General features: G+C 33.7%; 1 protein-coding gene across 17 annotated transcripts in view; it reads left to right on the plus strand.

Annotated features, from left to right (window-relative positions):
• LOC146398660 (uncharacterized) overlaps positions 1-21292 on the plus strand; it is a 519413-nt gene that overhangs the window by 8325 nt on the left and 489796 nt on the right. For 10 of the 17 annotated variants that reach the window (XR_014820081.1, XR_014820076.1, XR_014820074.1 and 7 more), the window contains exon 2: positions 15983-16360. Coding sequence is in view for 1 of the 17 variants with exons in the window: in XM_084982483.1 (XP_084838609.1) it covers positions 16268-16360 (93 nt within the window). In the remaining 16 variants the exon portion in view is untranslated. Of the gene's footprint in view, positions 1-15744; positions 16361-21292 lie in introns of those variants that run through there. The other 7 variants (XR_014820070.1, XR_014820071.1, XR_014820072.1 and 4 more) reach the window with 2 other exon arrangements.

Here is a 21292-nt window from a genome sequence, read left to right on the forward strand (position 1 = left end):
CCGGCAGCTGTAGCTCCATTCGCTCCTTAGCCTGTGAACCTCCATATGTTGTTGGATGCAGCCCTAAAAAAAAAAAAAGGTATTTTTGAATAACAGCAAGCAAAAAAAATTTGTGTACATTTCATAAACTTTTCTGAAAATATTTTCATAGGCCATATGAAATGCATATGGATCATGGATCATAAGTAATTGGCAGAGTGTGATCTGCTTTGCTATGTTGCATTTTTTAGGAAAAAACATCTACACACTTAATAGAATGGTGGCCACTATTAGTTTTAAAATATTTAATTGATAATCTTAAAGCCAAAAATAGAAACCAGTTTTCAAACAGAGTGCTATTACAATGCAATTTATAACTAAAACAAATCCTGAAAATACTCTGGTACTAAAGAAAAGTGAAGGTCATTAGGGCAGAAAAACGTAAAAATATGTGAGATAAATATAAACTGCTAATAGTGAATAATAGTTATGGATGCCTAATCAAAAAGGAAAGAGAGTGGGGTAGAGAGATTTTTGTGAATCTGAGCTAGAGGATCAGTTAATGAAAATATACATTCAATTCTAACTCAGTTACAACAATTAAGGAGAAATGGTGTTATAAATACATAATTGAGAAATTACGTAAGGTTAGAATTAATTTGTTGGGATGAAGCATAAGGACTAGGATAATCCTGATATAAAGAGCTCCCTGAAAAGGGGATTTTTATTAAGGAAAAAGGGTAATATATATGGAATAGATATATAGGGAAGCTAAATGAGTTTTGAGGTAGACCATTTCAGTGTTGGATTAGATCCAGACATATATATGTCTATGTCCATGTCCATCTATCTACCCACCTGTATATCTCTCTACCTATCTACCTACCAATATATTTAATGATAAAACAATTGATACATTTTGATGCCAAATTTAGAACCATTCAATAGAATAAACAATTGAAAAAATTTAAGCATATTGTATACCATCTCAGCCATTCATGGTTCTAGGCATTGGTTTTCACTATTTCAAATAAATTGTAATCTAAGTTATTTGAAACTTTTATTTATATCAACTAAAGTAAATGAAATATATTTTTGTCTTCATAAATGTTGACAGATTAAAAGTACAAATATGACAGTTTTCCATCCTCAAGATATGAGTGGTAGATTTTGTTCCTATTAGTCCATGTAAAATAGAAAATAACTGCTAGCAGCTTTTCTACTGTGGTTTCAGATGGCCATTGAACAACCTCTACTACGTAATTTATTCTCATTGCTTCTGGCCTAGTTCTGTCATTGACTTGAAAGACTTTTCATATAAATGACACTAATGCTCTTTCACACTGCGTGCTGGCAGATCACATAGGAATTTCATCTGGAATCTTTTTATCAACTTTTGAGTTGTTTTGTACAAGAATTGCAAGTGAGTTCACTATGAGTTTTCCTTAAAGTCTGAGAGGCATAATTCAAATTAATCACTGTTGTAATAAAAATTAATGTTAAAAATGTGTAAATGTATTTTGAATCATTCATATTTTCCTCATTTCACAACTTTATATCTTAAGATATATGTTGTTTATAGGTTATGAAGAATTTAAATTAATATGTATTTGCATAGTGCCTTTAAGTGAATAAACCACACACACACTCACATACACGATATATGTATCTAGTAACATAAAGGAGTAGAAATTATTATGAAATAATAGATTCCCATGACATATCAATACACTTTCTTCAGAGGCAAGAATGTTAATGGTTCTTCTTGATCTCTTTAGAAGTAATAGTATAAGCATAATGAAGAAACTATTTGAATTTTATATTCCTAATTTTTTTCTTTCTTTTTGTTTCTCTCTCTCTCCCTCTTTTTTGGCTTTTTAGGGCCACACCCATGGCATATGGAAGTTCCTGGGCTAAGGGTCAAATCAGAACTGCAGCTGCCAACCTACCCACAGCCACAATAATGCCGGATCCCCAATCCAGCATTGAGTGAGGCCAGGGATGGAACCTGCATCCTCATGGAAAAAAGATTCATTTCTGCTGTGCAACAATGGAAATTCCCATTGTATTCCTATTTTCAATTGAAGTTACTATTCATAATATTTTAAACTATGCAATTTTTATTTTTAAAAAATTATAACTTCTAACTTATAGATTTGATTTCTCCGTATATCAACCATTAGGTTACACCACAAACTCATTAAAACATGTCCCACTAGGCCTCTAGTTAGAAGCACACTGTGATTTAACCATGGGGGTGTTTCTTCCATTCAAATATTTAAGCACCTTTTTTTCTTCCTCTGTAAAACTGGAAAAATACTATGGTAATCAAAGGATTTGTGAAAATCTTTGAAAATATGTCCAATGGAGACTTGGTTAACTCCCAAATACTGATTCTGTTATAAGGCACATTTTTAAGAAGCTGAGGATCAAGCAGTTTATTTTAAAAACCTAGAAGCCACCACTATACAGACCTCACCTTGACTTAACAGTCTTTTTAACTCCCTTATGTGAAATTTGAGGAAAAACCCTCACAACTGAACCTGGAGGTCCAGTACACTACAGTCTCAATGAATTCCATCATGCAATTCAACCAGATTTTTTGGCTTCTGTAGAAGTTCTGACCACCCTGTCCAAACACAATCATCTCCATTCAAAATTCACCCACAAACTGGTTATTTCCACTGTAATGTCAATCATGTATTTGGATCAGTCATTCTTTTTCTTATTGCTCATTTAACTGGTCACTATTTCTTCTGTTCATTTCACCAATTTTTTCATAGCCCTGCTGTACATCTTGTCATAAAATGAATTAAACTATCTATAATAGTACACTTTGAAATATCTCACTCTTTTTACTCTATTTCTCTCAAGTCACTATCAGCACACTGGTATCAGTTTACTTTTCTAGGCCACTTCATCGAATTGTATCACTAGATCAGTTTACTTTTCTAGGCCACTTCATCGAATTGTATCACTAGAATAAAAATTTTCTAGGTGTTCATAATATACATTACTTTTTGATTCCAACCTTTTTTTTCCTCAAAATTAACATTATCCTGTTTTTTTCTCTATGCCCAGACTAAAAAAATCAGTGACTTGTAACCAGCAGTCATTTAGCTGCAGTTACATAAACTCCCTTGTCTTCCTTTCCTCAATCACCGGTGAAACTCAACCTTTAGATTAACCCTATAATTTACTTTGTCTAGGTGATCATTAAAAGAAAGCATCACAGAAAGCAGTCAAACATGTTATAATTTAAATCTGTAACTTCAGGCTTCAGTTTGAACTTGGTCTTTTCTCAAAACACCATTTTTTCCTAAAAGTTGGTGGGTGGGAAGCAATTTTCTGTGAATGTTTTCACATCTTTTCCAGGTCTAGGATTTTGGTGTAAAGAGTACTGGCAGACTTGGTTACAGATTGATTGTATAGCAAATGTGCCCTAGAAGCTAGACATTGAGAATTGCTTGGAAATAATGTATAGACTTACTTCCCCAGGAACTTGTTACTTGCAATCTAGTGAGGTGAAGCTGGAGGACTTCCTCTCTCCCCTCCCCTTGGAGATTTATTTACATTCCAAGTAAAGGTACTAATGTTAGTACCTTGTTCCTCTGTGCTGTGGGCTAGTGGTTTTCTATTACCTAGAGTTGGAAGGAAACACACACAAACATGCACTTCACTCCTAACCATATAAGATAAACTAATATCAGGTCGTGAGCTTTTGAGTCTGTTTCTCAGTGCCAAATCCTGATACTAAATACAATACCAATGATGTTTTAGCAGGAAGCATGATTCACTTGAGGTAAATAATAGTTGAATTAGAGGATCTTATACAATCATTGAAAGCGTGAATAAAAATTTTCTAGGTATTCAGAAAGTGCCTAAATTTTTGGAACCCATAGTCAGTGACTATCCTACCTGCAGCAATGAAACCACTCAGTCACAGGAACCAGAAACCGATATGTTATCTAGCTTAGTGACTATGCATCTTCCCATAACTGCAGCTGGAAATTATATTCTTTTTTAAAGAAATTAGCCATTGTATTGAATTATAATTGACCTAGAGTATATTAGTTTCAGTTGTAGAACATAGTGATTCAATGTTTTATACATTATAAAACGAACAGAATAGTCATTATCATCTGTTATATACAGAATTATTACAATATTGACTATATTTCCTATGCTGTACATTATACCCCTGAGACTTATTTATTTTATAGCTGGAAATTTGTACCTTAGTCCCCTTCAACTTTTTCACCCTTCCTCTCAACCCCCACGCCTATGGCAACCACTCATTTGTTCTCTGTATCTATAAGTCTGTTTCTGTTTTATGTTGTTAATTTTTTTTATTTCCTAGATTCCACATATAATTGAAATCACACAGTATTTGTCTTTCTTTGTCTGATTTACAACACATAGAATTATACACTCCAGGTCCATTCATGTTGCCACAAATGGCAAGATTTTGTTTTTTTTTTTTTATAACTGAGTAATATTCCACAGTTTACAGAGAGTATATCTTCTTTAGCCAATTATCTAGTGATATGAGCATTTGGGTTGCTTATATATCTTGGCCACCATAAATTTTGCAGCAATGAATGTATTGGTTCATATACCTTTTCATATTAGTGCTTTGGTTTCCTACAGATAAATACCCAGAAGCGGAATTGCTGGGTATTTATCTGTAGGATCATAAAACCTCCATAATGTTTTCCATACTGGCTGCACTAAGTTACATTCCCACCAACAGTGCAATAGGATTCCCTTTGTTCCACATCCTTGACAACACTTGTCTTTTTGATAATAGCCATTCTGAAAGGTGTAAGGTGGTGTCTCATGGCAGTTTTGATTGGTAATGTTAAGTAACTTTTTATGTACCTGTTGGTCATTTGTATGTCTTTGGGAAAATGTCTGCCCATTTATAATTGGGTTATTTATTTATTTGATATTGAGTTGTACACTTTTAAAAAAATTTTAATATACTTTCAATATCAACTGCTTATCAGATGTATTATTTGCAAGTATCATCTTCCATGCAGCAGATTGCATTTTCATTCTGTTGATGGTTTCCTTCCTTGTGCAAAGCTTTTTGGTTTTTGGATATGTCTCTCCAGGAAAGGGCAACAAAAGCAAAAAATAAATAAATGTCTTCTCAGAGTTCCCTGTGGCTCTGTGGAAACAAATCTGACTAGTATCCATGAGGATGCAGGTTCAATCCCTGGCCTTTCTCAGGGGGTTAAGGATCTAATGTTGCCTCAAGCTATGGTGTAGATCGCAGAAGCAGCTTGTATCCTGCCTTGCTGATGCTGTACCATTGGCTGACAGCTACAGCTCCGTTTGACCCATAGCCTGGGAACCTCCATATGCCATGGGTGCAGCCCTAAAAAGACAATATTAAATAAATAAATAAATATCTTCTCTCTCATCTTAAATTTTGCCTAAAATTTATTTATCTAATCTGAAACCCTACTTTTATGGGATTCTGGACAGCATCATTTTCAGCCATATTCTGTGGTGCAAGGGCATAAATAAGATGAATAGAAACAATCCAGCACACACAGATATTTTGATAAACAAATTTCAGTTAATGCCTCTTGCCTATTTGATGGCTTATGCACACTCAGCTTTCTTTTACTTTCTCCCACATTCCCTCCTCTTTTCTCTCTTCCTCTCTCCTTCTTTGTCAAAGGGATTACAGAAGAGTTAATATATCTAGTACCCAATGTTGTGCACAAAATTCGGCTGAGTTTATTTCTTAGGATGTGCTGTTTCCCTGTGGAAGTTTGATCTGCTTGCCTTTTTCCATGAAACGCATCTGTTGGACCTTCTCTCTCTATTTATTTAACATGCTGTGTGACTGCCAAAGCCATTAATAGACTTTTTTTATGCATCTTTGCTCGCAGATTAAGATGTCCTTTAGTTTCTCCAAAAACATAGCCTATATCATTGTGTTTTATTCTTGTCATTTGGGGAGAATGGTTGATTCCTGTGAAAATAAGGAAACATCATATTTTTTTTTTAAGGCCAGCAGAATCCTACATCATTGAGAGTCCTCTGAGTACTGCCTTAGCCTGAAAATAGAAATTCAATTGGGATTTTGCTTGTATCTTGATCTTCAATATAAACTTTTTCCTAAATACTCTATCCCCCCCTTAATGTTTGTATTGTGTCTGAAATATTTCTTATTGTTTTAGTATCCTTTATAAAGTTCATTAGCTTTTCAATTGTAAATTTTCATGCCCTTGGAGCTCACTGAAAATATAGCCTTGTATAGTTTTGTGGTAGTACACTTTAGGAAAATTTAGGTATGCTTTACTCCTTACTTACAATATTCCAAGTAGGGTAGAAAATGTGCAGTTGATACTCTCTTAAAGATTATTTTTCTTATTAGTGTTTTGTCCTTAAGTCTCCTTCTTCAGCCTGGTCTCATTCAAATTCTATCCATCCAGCAATTCTTAAAAATTTCTATATTTGAACATAACACTTACCAATCTTCCAATGCAGTAATTTAAGAATTTTCTTAATTTAAATTACTTTCCATAATTTCTATAATTATTGGAAGGGCAAATGCATTGTCTAAAAATTGTTCAATTCTCGGGGTTCCTGTTGTGGCTCAGTGGTAATGAACCTAGCTACTAGCCATGGGGATAAGTGTTTGATCCCATGCCTTGCTCAGTGGGTTAAAGAATCCAGCATTACTGTGAGCTGTGGTGTAGGTCACAGTCACAGCTCAGATTCCATGTTGCTGTGGCTGTGGTGTAGGCCAGCAGCTGCAGCCCTGATTTTACTCTTAGCTTGGGAACTTCCAAATGCTGTGGGTGAGGCCCTAAAAAGACGAAAAAAAAAAAAAAAAAAAAAAAGTCCAATTCTCTTACAACACTCCAAAACCTATGGATGCAGCAAAAGCAGTTCTAAGAGGGAAGTTTATAGCAATATGAGCCTATCTCAGGAAACAAGAAAAAGCTCAAATAAACAAGCTAACTTTACCTCTAAAGCAGCTAGAGAGAGAACAGACAAGACCTAAAGTTAGCAGAAGGAAAGAATTCATAAAGATCAGAGCAGAAATCAATGAAATAGAAATGAAGAAAACCATAAAAAAGATCAATAAAACTAAAAGCTTGTTCTTTGAAAAGATCAACACAATTGATAAACCCTTAGCCAGACTTATCGAGAAAAAAGAGGACTCAAATCAATAAAATTAGAAACAAAAAAAGAAGTTACAGTGGACATCAGAGAAATACAAAGGATCATAAGAGACTACTACATGCAACCATATGCCAATGAAATGGACAAACTAGAAGAAATGGACAAATTCTTAGAAAAGTACAATCTTCCAAGATTAAACCAAGACAAAAATAGAAAAGATGAATGGACCCATCACAAGTCCTGAAAGTGAAACTGTGGTTAAAAAACTTCCAACAAAAAAAAGTCCATAACCAGATGGCTTAATGGGAGAATTCTATCAAACATTTAGAGAAGAGCTAACACCTATCCTTCTATTATTTAAGTCATTTTGCATCTTTAAACTTCCCATCTCCTTTATTTCTCTTGTTTCATCTTTACTAATTTTTTTTCCCCTCTGTACCCATGGTATACAGAAGTTCTGGGCCAGGAATAGAACCCTCACCGCAGCAGTAACAAGAGCCACAGCAGTGACAATACTGGAGCCTTAACCCACTGAGCCTGCAGGGAACTCCCACTAATTCTTTGTACATTTATTTCTCAAATTCTGAATATTATCAGTATATCTAGCAAATATAACTTCTTCTTACACACCTCACCCTCTGACCTCAGTCAGTATCACCTCACTAAATATTTTCCAGGTAGCTAAAATTATTTTTCTGCAAGTTCTACCTGAAACAATCATCCTAATGACCACCAAGATTTGAATTATGCGGTGGAGAGTAGAGTCTTCTCAGAACACACTAATCAAAATCATAGACTTCTAACATTCTTTTCACAGAACTTCTGACATTTTTTTTTACCAGCTTAATTATTACTTTCTCCCATTATCTTATGTTGATGGGGGCACTTAAGAAAATGTATAATCCTTCTAAGAATATATTTACTTTCTTTTTGTTACTATGCATAGGCATTTTGTCAATCAGTAGCTTCAAGCCAGCTTCCAAATATACATTTTACATGATTTTTATTTCATGTGATAAATAAATGTAAAAATTCTTTATTATAACAAATAGGAAATTTAAATTAATTAAGGAAATTTAAAATAATTTTAAATTAATGCTTGATAAGGAATTTTAAATTAATGCTTGATAAGCCAACAGTTACAATTATTACATTGTTCTTCATATCTTCTGCAAATATTTTTTCATGTGTCTTGATATTTTTCATAACCAACAAGAATGAATATAAGTCATTCTTAGTAAATTCTGGATTCCGTTTGAGTTTTGAACATAACTGTACCTCAATGCCTTGGTAAAGGTATTGAAGGCCATAGCATTCAGATGCCGTTATGGGACACTGTTCTCCTGTGCTTTTGTTGGTACTACTCATTGTTGTTTCTTTTAATCCACAAGTATTTGTGCCATAAAGAAAGGTAAATTCCCTTTCAGTCTATCATACCTGGAAAGTTGGTGAACAATGATCAAATCTACAATATATACTGCCATTCTGCCATAACTTAGGCTTGTCATAAATTTACCATAAACTTATTTTTTGGGCCCAACTCTTAAGCACATTCCCCCACTGCAGCCATTTCTTAAAATATTGGGTTCCCTAACTCCTATAATATCTATAATCCTTTCTGGGTAATGAAGCAAGAGTACTCATAGCTTGTTGATGAATATGATGTTCCATTAGAATCATAATTCGATGAGTCTATTGAAATAATGCTTTATCTTCTCTTTAAGCCGACTTTTTGTCATGGGGAATTTCTCCCTCTGTTGTCCATAGTTAAATTAACAGTTTTAATTATGATGATGAAATTCTAGGTATGTTATCTCGGATTCTCTAAGCAGGGCAAGGCCAGCTCCTAACATCCCACAGAACAATTGGAACACCTGAACCAGGGCTAATAAAACCACCGTAGATATAATTGCCAAGAAATATTTGTAGCATTAGTACAATTTAGGAGTTTGGTCTGAATCAAAGATTATTGTGTATGAGTCTCTCAGTTGTATATATTCTCTCACTAAATATTTATTTGTTTGAAGAATATACCATAACCTACTGATAAATGTCTCTTGTGCTAACTTTGGAAAGCAGTTACCTATAACATCATGACCCATCTTCCTTGAAACCATCAAATTTATTTTTACGTTCTTTAAATAAATTATATTCACAATCACATTTGACGTAAAGTTGTCCCTCAGTATACACAGGGAATTGGTTCTAGGACCCCCACAGATACTAAGACCTGTGGATGCTCAAATCTTTTATACAGAATGATATGGTACATGGAGCCCTCTCTATCTGCGGATTCTGAATCTGCAGATTCAACCAACCAAGTATCAAACCAAAGGCTATGCAGAGGATGACAATAAGCTATATAGCCTAGGAATTCTGACAAATATTTCTGAATGTTTGGAGAAATAAGTTAAAATCTACTTTCTTCACACCAAGGAGACTATCTTCACAATATACTATCTTGGCTATTGGAAATACAGCATTCAGTAACTCTACTGTTTAATATCCAACATCCTACTTAATCCATTGAAAGTACGTCTCCCAGAGTGTCTGAAAAATGACAACCACAACACCACCACTAGAAATTTAAACACAGCCTACAGACTGCAGAGCAATAATAACTGTAGTCAACAGCCCATAAATTGAGTCATCAGAAGATTCTGTGTCATTACTTATCTGGAGATTATTCAGGTAGAATCTTTAGGGAGGATGTGTGTGTCAGCAGGAATCCAATATATTTTTCCAAGAAAACAAATCTGTGTGTTTCTCACAATTTACAACTTTAGTGAGGATCAGATCTGAACAAGAGAGCTGAAAGTATTATTCTTTTGCACTAACTGGCTCAGTGAAAATAATATGTTAAAAATTTGCCTAGAACTGATAACTATATACAAGCATTTTTCCAATGACTGTAATGTCCCTCTAATTCCATGTATTATCTCTTTAGGTTATGGAGTGACTTAGAGTACCTTTCTTTATGTTTCTATTGCTTGTAGTTCTCTGAATTTCTTAGACATGTGGATTTATATTAGTTTCCCAAATTTGGATTATTTGTCATCATGTCTTAATTTTTTTTTCTCTTCATACTCCCTTTCCTTTGGGGACTCCAATTACCCATACGTTAGGCTTCTTAAAGTTGTTCCACAGTTTACTGATGCTCTGTTCATTTTTTTCTGCCTTTTTATTTTCCTTTTTGTGTTTCATCTTGGATAGTTTCTATTGCTGTTTTTCACTTTCCACTACACATTTTTTCTTTCATTAATCCCATATAATATATATATAGATACATATATATCTACACACATGCATATGTGTGTATATGTATGTATGTAAAATCTTGAACATTATCATCCTGATCCCTAAGTCTGACTCAATTGTTTTGTTTCATATCTCTGCCCCTCCTATATAACAATAATTCTAACTTATTGAACTTATGGAACAGAGTTGGAATAACTTTTAAAATCTTTGTTTAATTCTAATATTTGTGTCAGTTCTGGTCAGATTTGAGAAATTAATTTTTCTCCTCAATATAGGTTGTATTTTTCTGCTTCTTTGTATAACTGCTAGGGGTTTATTTGATGCCAGACACTGTGAATATTACCTTATCAGCTGCTGGATGCTTTGTTTTACCATAAATAGTCTTCATATTTGCTCTGTAACGCATTTTAAGTTTATGTGGAAAGAGTTTTTCTCCCCCAGTGGGACTTGCTCATAAGCTTTGTTAGGCAATACCAGAGAAGGAGTTACTGTGTAGGCTAAGTCTTAACATTCTACCCAATGTGCATTGAATTATATGTCATGCTATTTTGGATGACAGGAATATGTGCTGTTCAATCTTTTGCAAGTACAGATGATGCTTTTTTAATTATTTTAGATGTTCTTCCCTTGGTCTTGTGTGATTTCCTCACATGATTGTGTGATAAGTACTCTCCTGAACTCTGAAGGGTGACTATCTATGGATCTCCAGACTTCAGACTTCTTTCTCTTTGCATACTTCTCCTCTTCATTACTCTGCCTTGTGACTTTATCCACCTTGGTCACCCCAGACTTTCATTTAATCTCCTCATTTGGGACTCAGCTGGGCTCCCTTTCATGCATCCCTTTCTATACTGTGGTCAGCAAACCATCTCAAGATATCTGTCCATGTGCAATGATAGGGCTCACCCCTTTTTGCTTCACTGCCCTTTCTTAACCAGAGCCCAATGTCATTAAAACTGTGTAATCATGTATTTTGTCCAGGCTTTTATTTATCTCAGTCAGAAAGCTAAATCCAATCCTTTTTTTTTTTTTTTTAAACGTCTTTTCCTGAAGTGGTATGCAGTCTTTTACATCTATTGCCTTAGGGTTACAACACATAACACTTATATCTCACTGTTTTATGTGTTGTGTAAATGACCTATATTCCCTGGTAAATTTTAAACTTAACTAGACATCTATAGATTTTAATCAATATTTTAGTCATACTTGATGCCTGGAAACAATCTAAACTTGAGCATTTCTTTTACTTCCAGAATCTAACTGTAATTATGCACAAGGGCAAAATGAATAAGTATTGTACAAGGTAACATTAAAGAAAATAGTTTCATAAGCATGATTTAACCTGTAGTTGAAATTATCACTGATATAACTTTTGGAATTAGGTAGAACTCTGCAAGAGTTGATAAATAATGAGTTAATTTCCATTTCAAAAAGAAACAACTCTTAATACAGCCAAATTGTAAAAAGACAGCCTCATGCTGACAAAAATGTTTTACACAGTGCTTTTTGCTTATCATCAGGATCAAATAAGCACAATTGGTGTGTGGAACATTCTTGAATTTCTGAGTTTCTAAATAGGAATCGTATGAGGAAAGTAATGAAAGAAATGCTCATGGATTATTCTCTTATAAACAAAGGAATGCATTGACTGTCTTTTAAAAAAATCTTTAGATCTATTGTCTGAAATGTACTAAATTAGTTTCTCAATTGAATAATCTACTTAAGCTGTTACTCTGAACTGGGTACTTGTATAGTAAGATAATAAGCACTGAGGATAAAGAAGCAGATCATAAATAGTTCTAGTCTTGGGGAGCTCATCATATTTTTGTAGATAAAAATGTAAATAACTGAGACACACTATAGTAACTGCCATAATAGACATGTGTGCAAAGGGTAACAGGAAAAAAAATGAGTGAACAATAAATTTCATCCTAGAGTAATAATGCTTGTTTATTAAGGACTTAAACTGCTTTAGCCAATTTAGCTTCCTAATGTACAAGTCGGCTGAGGTTCAACAAGCTTGCCCTGGTAATATTCAACTCTACAATGAGAAAGAGTAACTTTAGCATCTTTCTGAAGTTGATCTTTCTATCAAAGGTGAAGTCTAAATTTAATATAGAAATGATAAATATGTGGAAAAAAAGTTACACTAAGTCATCCATTAGATTGTTCTTTTAGGTGGGCTCTTAAAAAAAGGAGTCATTAAAGTAATAAACTGTTTAAAAATACAATTGTGTGCTGTAAACATTTTCAGCATTTTTTTTTTTTTTTAATAGAAAGAAAAAGCATATGGAAGTTCCCCAGGCTAGGGGTTGAATTAGAGCTGCAGCTAAGCCCTATGCCACAGCTGTGGTAATACTGGATCCAAGTAGCATTTGCAGCCTACACTCTTTGCCATTACATCTTGAAGTAACATTGGAAACTTAATGCACTGGCAGAGGCCAGGGATCAAACCTGCATCCTCACAGAGACAACACTGAGTCCTTAATCTGCTGAGCCACAACGGGAACGCTCAGCATTTCTTTTTATTTTTGTAATAAATTGGAGCTATTTATACCATTTAAAAAGCAATAAAATTAAGTGTATGTTTACGTTAGGCCTTTTACTTGATACTGTGCAGCTATTTTATATATACTTCTCTAATACTATATATTAGCTAAATCAAGATACTAAGTTTCTCTCTCTCTCACACACACACACACTATATTCCATGCCTATTATGTTCATCTAAGTGACTTAAACTACTTAAGAAGAGTTAATATATAAGCCAAAGTAGTCATACCTACAAATTGGCAAGTGATTTTTACTTGAACAATTATACTTTTGATCATTGTTTGAAACATCTAAGAAAATTATCAATTTAGCTAAAATATATTAAGGTGGGTATGGTGTACAGAGTATGTAATTTATATTCCAGGTCTCTATATCACTGGGAAATAAAGTGTGACTGGATCAGGATGCTGATGTGACTCCATTGTTTTAACTTCCCCACCCATCTTGGCTTCTTTTCAAATCAACTCTCATTCTGAAAAATGTCTCCTGTATTTTTTTTTCCTTTTTCATTACACTGTGTATGCAAACCTGGGAGTCATAGGCTGTCTGTGAAAGTGATTCCCTCATTATTGTCCTTTCACTCTTTTCATGAGAGTAATCAAGCTTTCCACCTGGAGCAATCACACGTATCAGCTGGAGGTCTCTCTATGTCATTCACGGAGTTCAAATAATTTATTCCTCAGATATCCTGCAGGATCAACTTTTTTTTTTCCCCTGATTTTAAAGAAAATGAGAGAGTGGGGAAAGAGAGATACGGGAATGGAAACAAGCAAGATGAAATAAAAACAAAGAACAACAACAAAAAAATATAAAACAAAACAATTCCAAGCATCGTCTCAATCTGCTTAAACATAATCTAAGCTGTTATATACTTTTTTTACTTTTAAAATTCTTATCCATGTACTTACTTTCATAACTATGGGCTACTTTCCTCTTTGTTTATTGTAAAATAAATCATATTTCTTAGAGTGGCTAAAGTTACTAAAATTTTACTTTACTCTGGGAAAAACACTATAGATACTGTCTGATTGAAACCTTAAAAAAAGTATGGAAGAGGTAAATATTATATTACTGATAAAAAACTGGATTTCGGAAAAGCTAAATATGTAGGAAAACCAGAGAAAAATAATACAATGTAGGCCAGGGGTATAAGCCAATGCTACTGAATCCAAGTCATTTGAAGAACTATGTTGCAAATTATATTTATATACATATGTATACTTGAGTATATATATATACACACTTCTGAATATACACATTTAATGCTGAACACTATATTCATGCCATCTTTATGGTTTCCAATTAATTGTCACACATATTGACAATAGTTAATGGTACCTGCTATATATTGAACATTTTTATAACTTTATGAAATCAAAGGCGAACAAAGAAGACAGCAAATTATTCTCAAGGAGCACACGATTGAACTAGGGGGGAAAAATTGCAAATGAGTTTAATTTGCATAGGGTCGGATAAGTAGTGTAGAGTGTAATGAAGTCTATATTAGAGGTTTGGTATAGTCAGTGAAGGGATGCCTACAGTAGTAAAATTTCAGGTGAAATTAAATTAGTATAAGTAAATTAGTAAAGAAAATGAAAAGTATTTCAAAGAGTTGGGAAATGTGCAATTATCAAGGGCGGAAAGTTTAACTTATAAGTAATCAGAGGTCTAGCTGAGAACTTGTATTTCCAGATGATGCTAAATTCACATTATTCGAAGTAACTTATTTAGGTTTTAGTTCATGAGATACTGAAAGGTCTTTAAGAAAAAATAAAAATGCTTAAAAGGTATTATTTTGAATGGAAAATATTTTAGATTTAGGTAATAGCATATTTTTCAACTGAGTCTCATGGAATGAAATGATTAACACAATGGCAAAGATTTTGCCTAGGTGAAAATTTTAAAAATAGCTAAAATGTGTGTGTGTGGTTTTTGCCGATGAATTTGTATTGTCAGGGAACAAAACAATGAGTAAGTAGGAATTGGCATAAGTATGCGCAAAATCATTGCAAATAAACATAATTTTGTCATGAAGGATACCACTCTGTCTGAAGTGTTCTGTGAGGTAGAGAAGAATTCAAATAATTTTGCCTGGGAAGGAAAGGGTTGAATTTTAATTTAACACTTGTAGTTTCCTTCCCTGAATGATTTTGGCATCTTATTATAAATACATTTTGTCTCTGAATATCAAAATTCCTTCACAGAACATTTCAGATCTCATCTCCATGAAATTTGAAACACTAGTCAAAAGTATATAAAACGGAAGAGGGAGAATTCTTTATAACTACCAGGATTGTGTTTAAATTGGAAATACAACTTACAAAACATATGAAGAAAGTTGGTTTTAAACAAGTTATATCTATGAACATTAGTTACTTCATCCATAAAACCAGCTATTAGCAATATCCTCTCCATAACATATTCTGCAAGAATAAAAGACATCATACACAAAGGCACACAGACACACCTGAATCATACTGCCACCTAGACAAATCTAAATCTAAATTAAAATGTTTTTTCTTAGAAAATGTAATAATATTTATCAGAAAAATACATTTGAGAAATGAGCAAACTTCAGAGTCATTTTAGAAAGTACTTTAGTGTGTTGATTAAAAAAATTAATCAACAGCTGATCTAAGAAAGAAAGGGAAAATTTTCAACCTGCCTATTTATTATAACCCAGAGGACGTCTTTTGGCTCTGAGGAGTGTTCGGCCCATTAGCGGTAAAAGCATAGTTAAATAAGTTTCTGAGACCCAAGGTTATACATCAAATAACATACTGCCAGTTTACACAATCCAGATCTGAATATACAGAGTGAGTGGTAGGTCATTGTGACCCTTTACAAGATAATGAAGGAATGTTATCTCCTGTGGGGGGCCTAGTTAATGCAGGAGCACAATACTTAGAAAAGGGGAGAAAGGAAGGCCAAGTAGAGAGTTTTATGTTTAATTTTTTCTTATTTAGCTATAAGTTATGAATTTTATTTCATCAGTGGAATAGCCCTTGGCCGTGTATATAGTATTTTTTTTCCTTTCATGCAGTGAAATAATGAGCTCTGACTCCAGGGAGTTACAGCCAAAGAAAGACTGGGAAGGAGAGCCCTCTTTGATGGAATGAAAGTGATTATAGCCATTTCCGTTTTCCAAGGAGCTGACAATCAAATTCATGAAGTTGGTCCCCGAGTAATGTCAGCATTTCTGGTTTCATATTGATACGGGACTCCTCTGTACAGTATTTTTCAAGCCCTTCCCACCCACCTTCCCACATGCAAGTCATCTCATCTGACAAGTGGAGAATTAAGGCATATTATTTTTAAGACACATGAAATGATTGAAGAAGTATTGCCCATATTCAGGAGAAGAATGATTGTTTTCCCAACTGTGGTACCACCTATCCCTCCTGGAAAGAGAAAACTCCAGGTAAGTCGGCATTACATACTTTGCTTTTCACAAAAGATTCTTGTTTATAAAAGGCTTCCTTTTTTGGAGGGCAGCATAATACCTGAATTTAAAACTCAGTTGCTCCATGATGTCATTGCACTCATTCTGCGACAAAATATAAGGCCTTCATCAAGTTATCCTGGTGTTCATATGTATCATTAATGCATGAAGACTGGAGCTTGTAACATCCATGCTTGCTTGACAGTGGCAGGAGTATTATTAATCTGCAATGTTACCAGTATTCTCTCTTCCCTTAAACAGAAGTGTTTGCAATAACTACAAATGATCCTTCTTATACAGTAACTTTTTTAATTTATAAGTAGATGTATGAATATATTTTTAAAACTTTACATAAACTTCTAATTATGTGAATCAAATTTTCTTTTTTTTTTTTTGAGGAAATCCTCAGAAATTTGTCCTTTTCTGAAAGCCAAAGTGGTTGGAGTGTATTAAAAAATGTATTAAAAAATGTTGTCTTGCCTTAGGTTAGAAAACACATGCAGACTTAAAATTGTACTCTACATTTTTATTATAGTGTGAGTTTGAATGCACTCATGCAAAAAAACACTTTAGCTACATTAAGCAATATTTCTTGGATTGTGAATGACTTGTTTTTCCCTCTTAAACGACATTTAACTTCTTCCCACTTAATCCTAAATCTAGACAGAGACAGATTATGCACATACGTTAGAAGTAAGGAGTTTTTAGTTTTTTAGCCACAAATCAGTTAACAAAATGGAAGCTACATTGTCAGCCATGGTATTAAAGTTAAATTGAGTGTATGTCTCAGGCAGTAGTACACCACACATTTCTTAGTTTCAAGATTTAGTTCAAAATATGTATTCCTAATTACAAATTCAGAAACCATAGTCACTGTCATTATAGCAATAAAGTTATAAATCAGGTTCCCCAGAGATTCATTTACCTGCTCATATATTTCTTCACACATTCTTTTTTTTTTCTTCAAACATTATTGAATAATGCCAAGAAAAACAGAGTAGGAGTTCCCATCGTGGTGCAGCAGAAACGAATCCGACTAGGAACCATGAGGTTGTGGGTTCAATCCCAGGCCTTGCTCAGTGAGTTAAGGACCCAGCGTTGCCATGAGCTGTGGTGTAGGTTGCAGATGTGGCTCGGATCTGGCGTTGCTTTGGCTATGGCGTAGGCCAGCAGCAACAGCTCCGATTAGACCCCTAGCCTTGGAACCACCATATGCCACAAGTGCAGCCCTAAAAAACAAAAGGCAAAAAAAGAAAAACGGAGTATAATGCATTGTAACAAATAAGAGGAGCAATAGTTAGACCATTTATAATTAAATGAGTGACAAAGGGTTTAGTTATTTAAATTATCCTTGTCATATCTTTACTTCTGAGATAAAGAGATCCCCCCACATATGTATATGAAAATTCCAAGCTCTAACTGTATGAGCTGATAACACTAAATTTAATTTATAATTATTTTATCTACCAACATAAAAAGTAAACATTGATGTTGACAGTTTTAGGGAGAGGAAATGGCTGATATTCTGGGCCTAATATATTGGAATTTATTAGAATTGAAAAGTTATGAGAACTATAAAACATTAATCAAGGAAATTAAAGAGGATTCAAAGAAATGGAAAGATATTCCATGCTCCTGATTTGGAAGAATTAATATCATAAAAAATGGCTATACTATCCTAAGCAATCTATAGATTCAGTGCAATCCCTATCAAATTACCCATGCACATTTTTCAGAGAATTAGAACAAACAATCCAAAAATTTACACGGAACCATAAAAGACCCAGAACTGCCAACTGCTGTTAAAACCAGAGATTGATGGGCTTCATCTTCACATTTTTTAACTGAATTGGTAGGGTCAAATATCTCCAGAAATGGTTACCTCTCTTCTCTTCCTCAGTTCTAATGACCTTCCCCGTGCTCTGTGTGCTAACATCCATGCCTAACACTATTCTGAAGGGAATCTTGCTAGCATCACTTATTGTTGCATATTGTTAAATCTAACCATAGGGGACCATCTTCTTGGTCCTCAACTACCTGAAATCTCATTACCCTTAAAAAGAATTGAGAACATTCATATCTGCAGGTAATCTCTTTCATTGGCTGCAATGACAATCTCCCTTTAGGTCTCTTTCAGTTTTTTAAAATCTCATGTGTGAGTACAGTTGACCTTTGAACAATATAAGTGTGAACTGTGTGGGTCCACTTCCATGTCATTTTTTTTTTTTTTGTCAATAAGTATATACTATGGTACTTTTGGTTGAATCCATGGATGAGGAGCCATGGATATGGAAGGATAACTATAAAGTTATATTTAAATTTTCCTCTGCTTGGAAGATTAGCATCTTTATCCCCTGAGTTTTCAAGGATCCATTCATTTGTATGCCACATGAAGTTTAATTTTGAAATTCCTTGGTCTCCAACCTTTGTGTTTCTCCTTTCTGATTACTCTTTGGAGAAATACTATATTTTTTGCTGTATTCTCAAACAAGACAAACATTTAGAAAATAAAAATATAGAAAGAAGCCAGGGATCCATATAAAATATCAAAGTGAATTATAAACTTTGTGATTAGAAATATTTTAAAATGGGCATACCACATTGAAATTGTGCATCTTTTAATAGGTGTATATTTTACCATATTCATATTTTTAAATTGAAATACATTGATAATTAAAGCATGCTCTCCAGATACTGTAGCATTTCTCCATCTATCTAATGTGACCATTATTATGTAGCTGCAATCATAAATACATGTATCTGTGGTTTTTAAATATGCAGTCATAAAAATGTGTGATGTTATATATTTTATGTGGAACAAATACTCCACAAACTCTATGGATCATGAGGCACATTGCTTCCCTACTGAAAATATTAGTAAACTTTATTCATACTTAGACTTGTATGATTTGTACATTCACTTTACTAGGTTAATGCTGCATTATATTTATAATCTATAACTTATCTATCTACCTTCCTACTGAGGAACTACTAAGTTGTTTCTGCCCTGTGTGTGGGGGGGATAGATGTAGTGCTATAATCTATATTTCTACACACATATCCTAGTACAGGGATTCCTCCAAGGTAAACTTAACTAGATTGTTGGAACAAGTATATTTGTTCTTTCACTTCTTCCAGGTATTACCAAATTGCATTTAAAAAAGAATTTACACTGATACTAAAAAATAGTCCATACAGTGTTAAATTTTACCTCAAAAAAGTTTAATTTTCTTGATTAATAGTGAGATTGAACATTTGTTGAATAATATATTTATTTTATAGCCAAATCTACATATATATGAGTTGTACTTTATTTTAAAAGTACAACTTTTAGTACACAATTTTATATGATTAATTATATAAGGCCCAGCCCCTCACCTAATAACAAACCTCCTGACAAAAGCAAATTGTCTTGTTGAGGAATCCAAAGTATAGCAACTAAGTCTCTCTCTCTCTCCCATAGTGTGTGTGTGTGTGCGTGTGTGCTTATTATGCAAAGTTAACAAACATGAACAAGTTAGATTAAAAATAAACTAGAAAGTTTTTATACGATTTAAGGATATATTAAAAACTCAGAGACCTTATATGTTTAATTAAATTGCTAATAGTGAGTACTGAAAATACCTATTCTTAAATTGAGTCATTGAATTCAATCAGTTATTTGCTCAGTTATATGGCACAGTGTCCTATACACCAAGCAAGTAGTTTTTAAATCATACAGTAAGTAACATCTGGAAGATGTTATTATGAAATTCTAAGCTCATAGATTTGCCACTGTACTACAGATGTTAGTGTTATGGGATGGAAATTTAATTTGAATCAGTAAATGTTTAGTTAAACATATACCTGGCTAGGAAGAAATAAAAACTCAATCAATAAAAAATATACAATGCCAGCTACAACAATAAAATTACTACTGTCACTTTATTAATGTGGGAGCATATTTTTTAACACAATTGAAAAAGAGTACTTAACATATTTGCATAAGCATAATATAAATGACATTGTACATGCAAATATAATTTGTAAGCCAAATACATAATAACAAAGTGAATATCATTAACAGTAATAAATGTATATTGTAAGTTTGTGGTTGTGAAAATGTAGTTAATTTGGGCACAAAATTTAAACTTAGAAACAGTTTTCTCATATTTCAAAGGATTTACAAGGAGAAACTGGTTGAGGATTTGTAACTTAAGTTTAGAAACAGATATAATGTATAGTGAAGATAGGAACATTCTTGGGGCTGACAATAAGAAAGGTGTAGAAGTGTCTTTTTATGCAATAATATATTTCCTGGAGTTCAGACTTCATTAAGAAGAAACATTTGTAAATTAAATGAGTTGTCTCTGCTTGTTTAGCATTCCTTTGATCCAGTTTACTTTTTTGTCCCCCTCATAGTTAATAAAATTCTTACTACTCTTAATCAAATGGCTAAAGTTTAATATCCACTTTATGGTGACTCTTTTGGGGAAAAAATAGATGTGATGTGAGTACTTTTTACTCCATTTGCTCTTATTGGCTGAAAATATTTAAGCAAACTCTGTTTTTTTTTTTTTTTTTGTTTTTTGTTTTTTTGCTATTTCTTGGGCCGCTCCTGCGGCATATGGAGGTTCCCAGGCTAGGGGTCCAATCGGAGCTGTAGCTACCAGCTTACGCCAGAGCCACAGCAACGCGGGATCCCAGCCGCGTCTGCAACCTACACCACAGCTCAGGGACAGACTTTAGTCTGTAAAACACCATCATAACAGCAAATTACTCCATATCTGATCTATGTTAACTAGGTTTCTTTTGGCTAGAATTATATGATGGTCCTAAATCTCTTGATTAGTATTGACTTGTTTCTGAGTTGTGCGTCAATGTCTGTGAGCTTCCAGGGCTGCACATCTCATTTTAATCATGATTTGGCAT

This window comes from Sus scrofa, chromosome 11 (genome assembly GCF_054392235.1).
Source record: "Sus scrofa isolate SSC_HxYL_T2T_F1_AM1 chromosome 11, Sscrofa_HxYL_maternal_Yorkshire_Landrace_v2.0, whole genome shotgun sequence".
NCBI lineage: Eukaryota > Metazoa > Chordata > Mammalia > Artiodactyla > Suidae > Sus > Sus scrofa.